This window comes from Thamnophis sirtalis, unplaced genomic scaffold (assembly GCF_051295495.1).
Source record: "Thamnophis sirtalis isolate CommonGarterSnake01/CBP01778 unplaced genomic scaffold, rThaSir2_p1.2 scaffold_3, whole genome shotgun sequence".
Taxonomy (NCBI): Eukaryota; Metazoa; Chordata; class Lepidosauria; order Squamata; family Natricidae; genus Thamnophis; species Thamnophis sirtalis.
In genome coordinates, this window is record NW_028261383.1 from 118,969,961 (window position 1) to 118,985,490 (window position 15,530).

The window sequence follows — 15,530 nt, forward strand, 5'->3', positions numbered from 1 at the left end:
GCTTTGTTTGGGATGTGACAGCTTGATAGCTTGTATTGTTTCATTTTATTTTATTTTACTGTGATTTAAATCTAAAAGAACAAAGAGGGAAGTTCCTTAATATGGATAAAGAAAGTGAAAGAAGGTGGGAAGGCTAAAAGAGAGTGTTAATGAAGGATATCTTAACTAAATAATCACTTTGGGGGATAATTTTTAAAAAGAGAAATTTAGTGACAAAAATTGTATGTTCTGTTAAAAGTTTTATCATGATTTTTTTTCTTGTTTGATTTAAATGTGTCAGACTTATTTTTACTATGAGCATAATGTAGTTTCATTCATTTTGTTATCTTTGTACATAAATTCTTTATTGTGCTTTCCCCATTTATCCTTTAAGATTTTATTAAAATATTACCCAATAATTTATCATGCACTGAAGCCATTTGAATAAATCTATGAAAACTTTATGCTGCCTGCCTTGCTTGAAGTTCACTGCTTATTTTCATTTAACGCATGTAGTTTTTCTATCTTCTATTATCATCCATCTTTGCTAATTCCACCATTTGCTTTCCATATAATCCTTTTCATTTTCCCTTGTAATTATAATAAACGGTCACAGAGTTTAAGTAGTTTAAGCCAAAAAGTTTAAGAGTTTGAATACCATTATTATAGTTGTTTTTATTATGATAATAGTATGAATTCAGCTACAATACCAACTATGGAATAATTTTGATTTATGAACTTTTAATATCACTATTTTAATTCCCAGAAATTATATTAACCAATGGCACTAGACTAGACCATACAAGTATCAAGGGGTAACAACTTTTTTTGCTTGTAACAGTGACTTTGACAATAGTCATAATTTTTTCTTGATGCCACTCAAGGTAACTTAGCCAAGGGGTTCCTATTGTATTTCACTTTTCCCTCTTCCATAGGTTTTCTGCAGTAATCACCAGGCTGAACAGTAACCACCAGGCTGTGAGTCTGTATTTCTGTAAGCCTGGAAAATTGGAGGATCTTTCTAGACCACAGTGGTAGGTTGGTGGATCTCTGTAAGCAGTATCTCCTCACCAGAAAAAAAAAATATTTTTTAAAAAAATCTCAGATTGAAATTAGAAATTTCATATCTGATTTCTTTAAGAAGTTTAAATAGACACATGTATTTTTTTAAAAGTCTGTTAAAATTAGTCTTCACTTAATGATGGTAATTGGGACCAGAATTGCTAAGTGATGCAGTTGCAAAGCACAATGTCATGTGATTGCACTATTTAGTGATGGTAGTACCCAACACTTCTGGTGCCATAATTAAGTGAATCCTATGCCATTATTAAGCACTAAATCACATGATTGCTATTTGCAACTTGCTGCTGACTTTACATTGATTTTGTCAGAAACTAGCAGTGAAGATCACAAACAGAGTTCACGTGGTTGTGGGGATATTGGAACTCTGTAAGTATGAGGACTGGTTCATTTAGTGTCATTGTATGTTCGAATGGGCACTGAAAGTGTGGTTGTTAAGTGAAAACCACCTGTACCTTTGCCCACTCAAAGAGATTTAAGAAGCTCCTTTTCTTAAAAGATCAGAAATCTATTGGTTGTAGATTATATGCTGAAAGGGAAACGTGTTCATTGTTTTATGTCTGAGATACTCATTGTATAAAAGAGAAATATATATTGTTTAGCCTTAGAAGTGTTAATTAGCCAATAAAGGAGAATATTTATAAAGGCTCAGAATTGAAATAAGGGGTCCTTGGTGCTCTCTGAACTTGGTAGGTTTCTTGCAAACATTTCATTGTGCAGATTAGGTAACCTCATCAGTGCTGGTCCTGATGATGTTACCTAGTTTTGGTAATGAAACATCTGCAAGAAAACAAACAAGCTCAGAGAACACCAAGGTTGCCTCATGTTAATTAGCTTCAGTTGTTCACATTATACTTTTGTTCTCATACAGAAGTTAACTGGTAAAATTAATTTTGTATATGCAATTCTCAAAAAAACAGACAAACGTCCTGTTAATTGCAATAGAATAGCTTTCTGTCCAGTTTCAGTTTGCAGTTCATACTGCCAATACATATCTGTACATATGCCAATACAATGTGTAGCTTTCAACAAGATTAGCTAGAAATCAAAAACAAAAGAAAGTTTTGTTGCCAGTATTTTCTCTAAGCAATTAAAACTTAAATCAGTACCAATACCTGCTCTACAGTGCCAGTAAATAAAGACACCCACATGCTGCTTTAGTTTAACCATTTGGTATAAAATGCACTGAAACACAGCACTTGTTAAGTTTTCTCTGAAGCTAGAAAAAGCTGACCAAGAGGCAATTTGTTAAAAAAAAAACATGACTTCATATTCCCTAGGGCGAGGCAGAAAATGGAGAATGAATTCATTATCTTACTGAATCTACACCTACGGATTAATTCATAAATCAATTCAAAATGCTGTTCTACCGGTTTGTCTTGCTGTCTTCAAAAATTGGCATAATTTACGTGTGTATGAGTGTCTTAGGCACTTCTCAGGATCATCACACAAAGCTAGAGAGTTCCCATTGCTCTAGGGTTTGGCAGTAACTGTCAAGAAATGCGTGGAAGTTTGAGATGCTGGGGGAGGTGTAATTCCCAGCTATTGAAAAAAAGAATGAACTGTGTAGGTTTTATTCCTTTTGTTCCCTGTTTCTGGGTGGGATGATTGCAATATGATTGCAAGTAATTGTAATAACAGATTTTCAGTAGACAAAAAAACATTAAAAATATTCTGTCAGGTTTGTTTGTAGGTAGTTTATTTGTTTTTATGTTTTAGTTGTTTAAGTGATTTTATAGATGGATGTTTAAACTTTGTATTCTTTAACAGATTTCAGTATATTTCATTTATTAGTTACTGTGTTTTATTTTGCAAGATATATACCAATTTTTGCTGGAATATAAATGTATTAAATAAGTAATTAACGGGATGTAGGCTTTCTTAATTAGATGTTTTTAAAATATCATTTATTTTATGGTAAAGGAAAGCTGGATAGTTTGGTTTCTTCTATTGAATCAGTAGTACTTAAGTGTGTATGAATCTTGTTGAAAGTACATTGCCAGTTAATAGAGTATGTTAACTGATACATTTCCCAAGGTGTTTTCATCACTGAGTGGCCTGGTATGTATTATAGGCTAAATATAATAAACCTAAATCAGTCCCATTCTAATACTTCCAAATGTACAGTATTAGGCATACATCTCTCAGAATTTTCAGCCAGTGTATCTGTTGGAGAGAGTTGTCCTCTCATTCATGTTTTATGGTAGGTCTAGCTACCATGTTTCCCTGAAAATAAGAGCCAGCCCAAAAATAAGCCCTGGTCTGATTTTTTGGGGATGGACCTAATATAAGCCCTACCCCGAAAATAAGCCTGGCAGGATGGGCACAGCCAGTGCTAGAGGTGGCGACATGTGGGGCTGACATGTCCAGCCGCAGTCCACTTGCGCCTTGGCGCAGCACAATACCGTTAAAACCAGAGAGAGAAAGCCTCTTCATTTCTGTGCTTTTCCATGTCTTTTCACTTTTCACTCAGTGTAAGAGTGTTTGTGTGTGTGTGTGTGTATTCGTGGAGTGGAGTGGGGCTCTTCCTGAGGGAGAAGAATGCAATTTAAGGTTGTCATCAACTGGTTGTCATACAAAACGATCTCTGCCTATTTTCAGGGCAGTGAGAAGACTCGTGAAGACCTCTGTTCCCCCCCCCCCCCCACACGCATACACACACACACACACACACATTTACACTTAGTAAAAAATGAAAAGACCCCCCCTCCTCCCCCAGGGCAGCCACATCCCTTCACTAACCCGTTTTCCAGCTCCGGTCTCCCCTGTTCGTGCAAGGCAAGAAAAGTAGTATGTGGGGGTACAGTAAAAGAAATAGTTCAGACTTTCGAACTTCTCATGACGTGTGTGTGTGAGAGAGAGAGACAGAGAGACAGAGAGACAGAGAGAGAGAGAGAGAACATCGCTGCCAGCCCACCGACATTGGATCGGATCTCTCTCTCTCTCCCTTCCTCCCTCCCTCCCCCTAACCCCCCCCCCCAGTGGCAATGCTTCAGTAGCTGGCTGCTGGGGCACTTCTCACTCACCCTGCCTGCTGACCCAGCTGCTTCTGGTACACTTCTCGGTTGCGGCAGGCTCTATGCTGGCTACCAAGCGGCTGCCCCTATTGCTGCTGGCCTCGTTGGGGCTCTTTGACCTCCTGACGGTGCTGCTCTCGGCCACCCTGCTGGGCTGCCAGCCTGCCAGGGCCACTTTGCAAACATAATGATTATTCATAATGAAATATTTTGGAACTTAGTTATTCTGAATATTGTAGAAGATTTTGAAATGAAGGCTAGTAGCAATCTGATGAAGTACACCAATATATTTAGTGTAGTATTAGACAGCTGGGATGTTTTGTTTTTGAAGTTTTCAAAAATGTAGTTTCTTGTATATGTCTTTTGTTACCTTTTTTAGTTTCTGGTTGTCTGTTTAGCTACTTGTAATTTTCTATGTTTAAATTCATTATTTCTTTTTCTTCTTCTGCCTGCTTCTCTCCATATATGTTCTTGAATGAAGAAACTGAAATAAAACAGATTTACTTTTAACCTATGAATATTCAGGTGTATTGTCTATGGAAATTCTCAATCAGCCAGGTCATGGTTGTCCCCAAAGTTTTTTTTTTCCTAAAAGGAAAAAAAAGTCCAAATGTGCTTTTGAAAAAAAGCACATTCGGTTTAGAAGTATTAATCAATTCAATACCAACAAATTTATTTGAGGCTTCAAAGACAATAAATAACTTTAGAAAAGAGAGTCCACATTTCTGCTTACTGTAACATGTATTCTACAATCTTTTAGAGAACATTATTAGCTGCATATTTTTTTATTGTTAAAGATAATGATAGGATTCATATTCTTGATTCTGCTAAGCTTTGGATGCACTTGTAAATATTTGCCCCTTTTGCCCCTTTCATGTTTCTTCTCTATGATTGAAGATTGAAAAGAACTCTGAAAGTGGACAGAGTTTGAGAGAATACTATGTGTTTTGAAAGACAGAGCTAATAACATACTTTACTTATTTGGTCCAAAACAAGTCATTTAATCCATTGTATATCCATTGTATAATACAATGACCAAATGAAGGAATGGAATGGCAGTGATACTCAAAATGGATATTGTAAAATATGAGCTTAGCTATATCCAAATAAACCAAAGGAATGTATCTGTTAGAAATAGATATTCACTGAACATTTAAAATGGCTTTTAAAACTAAGCAACAAAGTCAAAAGCCTAGGATAACAAGGACATGATAACTGAACACAGACTTTCAATATCAAACAAAGAAAGAACAAGAAAAGATACCTCACTCAAGAATGTCAACAAATAATGGAAAATAAGAAAATCTTTAGAAGTTCAGAGAAATCATTTGAAAATGTATGACTTGGATACAACTATCTATATAGCTTTTCTTCAGTGATCTTTTAGGATAATTACTCTTCCTAAAGTTTCAATATTGTCTTTATTCCTTTATATTAATTTCATTCAGAATGATTTTTGAAGATAAACTATGTGAAATCTTAAAAACAAGATAATGAATGGAATGTACAATGTTGCTAGACATAATGGTTTAAGTATGTTGTTAAGTTATTAGAATTGTTTCAGAATTAGACCATTTTCTTCTTATATTGTTTTACTTTACAGATTTGTAGAACATTAGGTATGGAATATGATTATTTTTCTTGCAGCCAAAGCATGCAGTGAATGTGATTTGAGCTATATTGTGCAGATCTGGCCTCCTAAATTATGGCTGTTAGGTTAAGTTCATTTTTTTTTAAAAAAAAATATTACTTTTAAAGGCCATTTTAAGAATATGTAGGAAAGTTGTAATGGAACAAGGAAACTAGAATCAGCACTGCAAACATTTGGCAGAATAATAACTGGATAGTGGTATTGTATGGATCATGTATATGCTGTGAATGAGCTAGGTTAAGTCCACAAGAAGCAGCTGGAAACAACTGATATTTGTCTATCTTTGTATAGCTCATAAAAGTAGCTTTAGTTATAATACCTAAGGCAGAATGCACTATGCTCCTTTAACTTCTTGACAAGACGATTAGTCTGCAGACATGTTAGACATTTTGTCTTATATTAATGGAAAAAAATAAATTTACCTTACATAATCCGGATATTCTGGTTTATTTCAGCTCTAGGTTTAAGACGTACTTGTTTAAAGCAAAAAAGGCTTTGTTGGTATAATTCACTGAAACTGTCTTTCAGAAATATACAAATCAAGGGTCACATTCATTTATTTTCCTAGATACTAGTTTTCTTCAGTTTTCTGTGTAAATATTTAGGTTATTAAATTTGCCAATATTTCTACTCATATATGCCAGTTTTTGTTCTTATTTTATAGATGTTACTTGGACATAAAAGAAATGTTACTAAATACCAATTGCCTAAGGCTATTACGGAGTCATTCAAATATTTTCCACTTGATTTGTTCTAAGACAGCACTTTCCATTGGTTGTTAATTTTGGCATATATTATGTAAATAGTAAAAATTACAGGTGTGCTTACTTTCCAACTACCTTATTTCATGTTTGTGAAGTTTAGATCTTATGGGAAACTTACTACATGTCATAGAACAAGCTATAGAATGCTGCTGAATTTTCTCTATTTGAATCTAAGAAACATTGACAAGCTTCAGATGCAAGGGCTACTTCTAAATGAATGGATAAAAATGCCAACAACACTTTATGTAGGGAATACAAGCTCATTGTAGAATATCACATTTGAATAACGGTTCATATATTGGGCTCCTTGTGAGCAGCATGGTGGCCTAGTAGTGAAGACACTTGCCTTCCACTCGGAAGGTTGAGAGTTCAATCCTAAGTACCAGCAGGCATTTTTCTTCTAGGGTGCAAAGAAAAAATATCTGCTGCAAACTCTGCATGGCATCAGGAAGGGCATCCAACCAGGAAATGGTTGGCTCCATCTAGTTGCCCTGATTCTATCTCAAATTATAGGGTTGTAAAAAAATGGGTGTGTGTGTGTTATATTGGGTTCGTTATATTTTTGATGCAAATTCATTAATTTTTGACAATAAAACCAGATGAGATATTGCAAAACACATGATCTCAGATTTGTAATCTGAGTTCTTGAGTTCAGCTTTGATTTAGCGTGAAAAAATGATTACTTGGGAACCATGTTTCATTCTTACCTTGTTGATTTTGTGATGTAAATGGTGTTATGTAAAATGTAGCTTATTCTTTAAATTGTTCTAAGGAGAAAGTGATAGAGAGGAAATACAGTTCATTTAAAGAATTTATTACCTTCTTCAGTACCACTCTACTAATTAACAGTACTCTTACCCACTGCAGCTTTGTAATAAAATATTCAGAATTTATTATAGTATTCATAGCATTTCTTACTTATCATTAAAAATTACTCAGTTTTCTTAACAAAACAGCCCATTTATCTCAAAAGAAATACTTACCAGGCTTTGAGTTTTAACAGACAAGAAGTATTAGGTCCCCAAATGTATTTCTTAAGAACTACCGGTATGCTTCTTTGAAAAATAAAAGGCTATTTTCTCATTCTGTTTCTAGGTTTTCACATCCCATGGACCAACAGTAATTATGCCAACTTGGTTCTGTTCTCGGGAATGGTTTTATCTTGTAGGAAGATTTAATGAAGAAGGAAAGGTACGTAATATGAAAAGGAGAGGAACATAACCTAATTATGGGAAAGATTGATCTTACTCTTTCCCAGTTGGATGCCCTCCAGATATGTTAGAAGTACGGTTATGAGAATCTCCACCCAGCAGTGCTTTTGGCTAGAAATTCTGTGAGTTATATTCCTAACATATCTAGAGGCCTCTAGGTTGGGAAATCTATGCAATAATGTCTCAAGAGATGCTTGCACCATGCGATCCTAATCAAGGTTGAAATTCTTCATCAAACACTTCACTGAGTTATATTTAATTAAGAAATTAGCCTGTTTTTCAAAGTGTCATTGATAGAGGAACTGAGCAACACAGATCTATTACTATGGCGTTTTTGTTGATTGATTGATTATGTGCCATCAAATTGATGCAAACTCATATAGCTAGATTTTCTCCAAGGCAATCTGTCCCCAACCTGTTCCTTCAGCTCTTCCAGGAGAACACCATCATCACTGTAATTCATGATATAAAAATGTTAATATTGTCAGCAGTAATATTACCTCTGGGGAAGCACAAAAAAAGGAGCACTAATGTGATGCTATTTGTTCTGTTATTTATGAAGACATTATTGCCAATCTGTATTGACTGTCAGGGTTCCAAGTAACACCTGCAGTGAAAAAAGACTCTGAGGCTTGAGTTTCCTCAAAGTTCCATTTTATTAGAGATGTCATATTGGCACATCTGGGGAAACCTGAATCTGAAAGCGTCCAAGTTTTCCCACCCAGTTGAAAGTTCAAGACCCTGCCCAGCACCCACATGTCCATCACATGGTCCAATCAGTCATGGCCACGAAGGAAGATTCCTCCCATCTACGTACATCCGTCCAGATGCAGGGACAAGGCGACCTTGACTTTCTGAGAAGGAATGTTATTATGGCTACATATCACCCATACCCTGTATAATCCCCCCTCCCATTTTCCTACAGTAGAAAATGTAGCAGACCTTCAAATCCAAAAGGTAAAAGATGGCTTCCAGGTCTGACATTGACATTTTTCAAGCACATAAGGAACATCAACTTTTTCACAACAAGTAATTCTAGAATTTTCCCGCTATTAACACAGCATTTTAAATATTTCACCTAGTACTGAACTCTGTGACTTATTGTGAGACACAGGGCCCTGATTGGCATTTGAAAGAGACATCACAAAACAGTGTGAATCACAGCTTCTACTTGAGAATTGACTCAGAAGGTACTTACATAATACAGCATTACACATGAATTGTTTTGAATGGCAACTTCAGTGCAAAGTAGTGTATTGAAGTGATGTCAGACATTACACATGAAATCTTATAATAATGAACTCATATAAGATAGAAGAGTCCTGTATGTATGTTGTTACATATTGCTGTTATGCAAAGAAACACAAGGTAAGTTATAATATAAAAGACAGATATGCAGATGTGAGAAATACAATTTCCCAAAAAATCCAATGTAAGCAGATAAAATGGGCATCTCTTCAGCTTAAAGTAATGGAATTATCTTGTCATGGAGTTCTCTGTATGAAAATGGGATATCATAAGTTGATGATATGTCATGTTTTCACCAGTGAATGGTGATAAGAAAAGAAGCATAAATGGAATTTTTAGAAAATTTGCAGTATTCTGACTTACTGATATAATTACTTTGTTTGGTGACATAATGAATGGAATAAAGCAACTGAGGGGAGACCACTTGAATGAGTAAGAATGGTGACTGATTTTGTGTATATCTCTTTGGAAAAAGATCCAGTTGTTTAAATTGTGGTTTAAGCATAAATCCTTCGATACACATGTCAATGAAATATAGAGCTAAAATATGACTGTTTTGATTATTTCTGATGAAAGATTTAGATAATTAGTGAATGATACAAAGTGACAAGACTTTCTGATTTTAAATAAGGAGCATATTATTTGATAGTGCTGAATGAATCTCGGGGAAAAATTGACATGGAGGAGAAGGAAAAAATCGAACATAGAATAATGCAAAAAAGGCAAAGTTTTACCTGTATGTAAAAGAATAAGAAGATAAATTTTCCAGCAGAATAAATGGGAAGTGTATGCAAGAAAATCTGCTTGAATTGAGTTAAAAAGCATACTAATGTAAAGTTTAATAGAGTTATATTAATAAAAAGTATGAAAGATGTTTAATGGAATGATTAAGTAAAAGAGACTGAAGTGAAAGAGGCTATGGAAATGTTAGCTGCAAAAATTGTAGTAAAGGGACATATATTGCATAATGTGCATGTAGAGAAAAAGAAACAATGAATTGATAAGATTAAAAGAGGCTGATACAATAGAAATGGATTCTGTTGGAAATGAAAATAATGTTTTGGAAGAAGGTGAAGAATAGTCCTTTTGTCCATTCGTAATATTTATTTTTAAAAGTTTCAGAATAATTTCTTTTCCAATATAGCAATAGCAGTTAGACTTATATACCGCTTCATAGGGCTTTCAGCCCTCTCTAAGCGGTTTACAGAGTCAGCATATCGCCCCCACAGTCTGGGTCCTCATTTCACCCACCTCGGAAGGATGGAAGGTTGAGTTAACCTTGAGCCGGTGAGATTAGAACCGCTGAACTGCAGATAACAGTCAGCTGAAGCTGACCACTGCGCCACCTCGGCTCTTGAAATATTCCCATCCCTTTACATTATTTTCTTTACATAAAGAAAAGTGAGCTTTAGTCTCAACACTACTGATTTTCTGAAATTTATCAACATAATTATATATTTTATTGTATTTCAGAAAATATATCCGCATCCCAGAAAGAGAAAGTTTAATGGTAACTGAAAAATCATTAGATATATTTTCTCCTTAATTCTGTTCAGTGCTAAGGAGAAAAATTGAAAAGAGAATAGCATATATTTCAGTAGGGTCACAGGAAAAATATTAGAAATTAGAAAATGAATATTTACAGTAAAAATGAAAGTAGGATTTTTTTTCTGGTGACTGATGGAATGTGAAGATATTAGATCCAATTTTTTAAATAGCTGAATTAAAATATTGTAAGGTTGCCTAGGGATTTGTCTAGCTGCTCTGGGGAAAAAGAAAGACAAAATGCAGACTCTGATATTTTTGGCACATTATGGATAAAACTGAACAGAGATCAGTTCTTGAGCTGAGTCCAAGATGAAGTTTTTAAGCGAAATAAATTATACTTATAAAATTCTTTAAAACAGCCCTTATTAACAGCATAACTTAATAGTATGTTGTTAAGCATGCTGAGGTAATTAATCCAATCCATTGCTTGATCTTTACTCCTTTCCAAGTGAACTGTGGCTGCTCACATATTTTTGTTTCGGGAGGTTAATCTTTTAACTTTGTTTTTCAAAACAACCAAGCAATTATAACTTTATCACAAATTTCCTGCTTTGAAATTGGACCAACATAATTTACAAACCTATCAGGGCACTAGGAAAAGTCTTAACTGGATTTGTATCATTTGGGGAAAGTCTAAGGCTAACCATTAGATGAATGAATTGTTGTAACAGGTTTTATAGACATATCTTTGGTGATGGCTCTAGAAAGAACCAGAGTTTGAAATGATTATGAAAACTATACATTGGCTATTGGTCTCCTTATGCATACATGTGTATGCAAGCAAATAGAAAAGTAGGACTCTGTGATCTGTTAAGAAATAATACAGATAAGTGAATTCAAGATGTAGATAGATGAGTGTTATGTTGATAACTGTTCAGATACATATCTTGACTTGTGTTCCTTGACTGTAATGGTGTTTTCAAGGATTCTGCATAGAGGAGATTGTCTTTTTCTAAAAGTCCATATTAGGCGGATATTTTTAAATATTTCTCAGTAGATGTTCTTTGGGTTAAAATTGCTTTAAAGTGTTATGCCTGTTTCTGAATAAGTATTTATCCTTATCACAATTAACATATTAGTAGCAGTATTTGTTTCTGAAGATATATAACTACCAAGTTGTTCATTGTTTCCTTATTATGGTAATACTTCTCAAATTTGTAACCCTTTTTATTTGAAGTGGGCCCCTTTCCATTTTGGCATGAAAATATATACATATTTTAAAGTAGCACTTCCATACATTGGTGCTGAAATAAGTCACAGAACATTTAAATCACAGTATTCTTAATTATGGAACCTACTGAAAGTAATAGTTTGAATGGGGAAATATGTAAGCACTGGGAATGGTATATGGTGTAATAAATTCTTCAAATATGCATGTGGTAACATATACACATACAGAGACACACACAAAAACTTGGGCAGCAGGTTGCTTTGTAATTAGAACCATGTGGTTAACTTGACTTAACTTGGAGCATGACATGAAGAACAGAAGCCAGGTTAAATTTTGCCATTGACATAGCATCACCACAATGTTGAGCACCAGGGAAGAATAAATCTCACTAGAATGTAAGTTGAAGAAACTGGTGTTTTCTTTTTCTGGTGGTTATGTTGTTTTTCACATTCCCACTGCAAATATTCATTATTCTCTGCTAAATTCTTTAATACCCTTATTAGTAAACCTAATAGAAACATATGTAAGATACTTCTTTTCAGTGTCAAAATTAAAAGGTTAATAGAAAGCTGCAGCAGATTTGTTACACAGTTCTTCCTACCCAATGGCAAAAAATAAGCAGACTTTTTCAGTCTGTAGTGTTGCATCTGTGGTATCTATAGCTCCTACAGAAACCAAATTTTATGTTACTTCATACTTAGTACCAGTACCATATTTTTCGGAGTATAAGATACATCGGAGTATAAGACACACCAAGGTTTTGAAGAGGCAAATTTTAAAAAATGTAGGTAGGTAGGTAGAAGGATAGAAAGGGAGAGAAAGAGAGAGAAGTACAGTAGATAGGGAGAGAGAGAGTAGTTAAGGTAGGTAGGTAGGTAGGTAGATAAAGGGAGAGAGAGAGAGAAATACAGTAGGTAGGTAGTGAGAGAGAGTGTAGGTAGGTAGATAGAGGGAGGGAGAGAGAGAGAGAGAGAGAGAGAGAAATACAGTAGGTAGGTAGGGAGAGAGAGAATAGGTAGGTAGGTAGATATTTCCAGGTGTATTTATCCATGTGCTGGAGAAGGAAATAGCTGACAATCTGCAGCACCTAAGACTTTGTTTCTGCTGGCACAGCACTTGATCAATGTAATTCTCATCAATCAGATAAAGAGCTTTCCGAAAGGGGAAAAAAAAGTTTTTGCACTCTGCAAATCTCCCAAAGATGGCATGAATAGCCTTCCCTGGGTTCCGATGGTCTGGATGTGGTCAGAATGGATTGTCCATAAGATGGCCCGCACTCATCTCCTGTGCTTCCTCCTTCGTGATTCCCAAATACCTGCAGGAACATTCCCCTTGATCCAATGCTCCCCAGGTATCCGGTGGCCACCACGTCTCCTCCCGCCCTGCCTGGCGTCGACACCCCGTCCAGGGTCCTCCACCCTCTCCAAGGCTGAACCACCAGCCCCCGTACTGTCGGAGTCTGGCGGCAGCTCTAACAGCTCCGGCCGAGCCCTAACACCCTGTCCAGGATCCTCCATCTCCTCCAAGGCCAACTCATAAGACCCTTCGCCGTCGGAGTCTAGCGGCCGCTCCACCGACTCCTGCCGGGCCACCACACTGTCCCCCACCGCAGGGCCCTTCCCCCAGTTCTGACGCTCGGAATGCGGCCCAGAAGGGTTGGTGACGACCTCCATGGAACACAGTCCATGACACTGGTACCCCGCCGGGAACCTAGAAATGAAGTCCTGTGCTGCGGGGACTGGGGTTGGCAAGGGCTGGAATCTTGGCGAAGCCTTCCTCGCAGACCTGGCCCATTGGCACTGGACACATGACTCCACGCACTTCCGCACGTCATTTCTTAAATGGGACCAACAAAACTGACGGGATGCCAGGCACAATGTCCGGAACCCCCCCCCCCCAATGTCTCGATGCAGAAGCGCCATGAACCTGAGAGAGCATCCATCGACGGATGTGTCCTGTGGGAACATAGAGCCAGCCCTGATACTTCAAAAGATCCCCTTCCAAAGTCCACGGGGAAGCCAGCCCTACTTTCGCCTTTTGTCGCTCCACCCATTCGTCACCCCGCTGCGCATCCCGTATCAGAGACTGTATGCTCACAGGATGATAAATTGCAGCTCAGGATGCAATGGGTAGAACAGTCCAAGTTGGAAGCGAGTTCACAGGGTCAGAGTTCTCCGATTTCCTAGTAGGGCATCCGCCTACACACCCCATGAATGCACGCTACGTTGTGCGAACGGGGTATCACAGCCGCACAAACATGACAGTTGTCTGACATGATAGTTTGTTGCTGAGGGACGGCCGCAGTCCGCGCAACCCTTCTATTCTTCTTGGGGCAACTCCCTGCCAGGTGTCCAAGATCCCCACAATAGACACTTGAGGCCTGACAGCACCCAACTCCATGGGCTTCTCCCAGTCCACTGCAGTCTCTTGATGACCTGGCATGCTGGTGGTCTCCTGGAAGGCACGGCGAGGACTTTGCCTCTGCAGCCGGGCGTCTATCCGGAGGCACAAGTGGACCAACGCGTCAATGTTGGTGGCCTGTCCACCCTTGCCAGTTCATCTTGCAAGGCCTCAGATAATCCATCTTGAAATGTGTCCATCAGAGCTGGTTCATTCCATGTTGAATCCTGGCTACGCAGCCTGAATTCACTCACATAGTCTTGCAATGAACCACTCCCCTGCTGCAGTGACGTCTAGTTGATGTTTCCCCCTTAATAGGATCCTCAAACATCCGTTTAAAGTATTGACAGAAACCCTGGAAGTCATCCAACAAAGGGCTCGTTGAGTTAACAAGGGGGTAGCCCAACGGGCAGCTGTGCCTGAGAGCAAACTGATAATAAATCCCACCTTTGGTCAGTGGGAAAGTCCTCCACTCTCAAACTCAGGAACAGCTGGCATTGTCCCAGAAACGCGGCAAACATGGCCTGACTCCCATCAAATTTATCTGGCATGGCTACTGGGCACTTCCCCCTTGGCTGGGTTTTTTTTGCAGCTCTCTGCAGCTGAGCAATTTGGTCCACCAATACTGCTATCTGTTGAGCCAGTTGCCTATTTTCAGCAAGTAATTGCTCCATAATTAATTAAATGGAGGTTTGTTGGGCAGAAGTCAAACTGTTCTGACCCCCCTCTTCGCTCGTTCACAAATGACAGTCAGACAGAACATATCCTGGCTCAAGCTGGCTGCGAGCCCAAAAATAAGCGTAGATAAAGTCTCTGGCAAAAAGTTACACAGCAAAAGCAAAAACAAAAAGCTCTTACAGCAAACCAGGTTTACAGAAAGCAAATCACTTATCCAAGTGCCTCTTTGAATCTCAAAACTGAACTCACGAACAAACGAATGATGAACCACGAACAACGAACGACGTTGACTTCTGCAACTAAGGCGTGGCACCATCCGTCTTTTATCTGCAGAAGACGACCCTAATGAGCAACAGCTGCTCATTATTCCTGCATCCCGATGCAACTGACAGCAAGCTTCTGCTGAGTCACAACACAGTACTATGAAAATGGCACCCCAAAATATTCAATTCCTGTATAAGAATTACATATACTCAGAATAATATCTGAATATTAGATCTCACGGAGAATCATGCAGCTGAATCATGAAGAAGGGATATTACCAAAGCATCCATGGTAAAATACTTGCAGGGTAATAAGCCTAGAAAACCCTTGAATGATAAAAAGCTGGACAATATAGTTAGTCCTGATCTGTACAAAATCTTCCAAATTAAGCTGCTTCTTTGTGTTTAATTTAGATTGTGTCAATTTTTGCTTCTGTCTTTGCCTCTTGGAAAATATGAACACTAAGATAAAGGTGGAACTGAGCTTTTAATTTAGTTTAGTTTATGTTAAATTAGTTTA

The 15,530-nt window shown here is 37.5% G+C and overlaps 1 protein-coding gene across 1 annotated transcript in view; it reads left to right on the forward strand.

Annotated features, from left to right (window-relative positions):
* Window positions 1-15,530, forward strand: part of QTGAL (queuosine-tRNA galactosyltransferase) — a 141,290-nt gene that overhangs the window by 88,019 nt on the left and 37,741 nt on the right. The window contains exon 7 of the mRNA XM_014065834.2: window positions 7,587-7,682. Coding sequence (XP_013921309.2) covers window positions 7,587-7,682 — 96 coding nt within the window. The remainder of the gene's footprint in view (window positions 1-7,586; window positions 7,683-15,530) is intronic.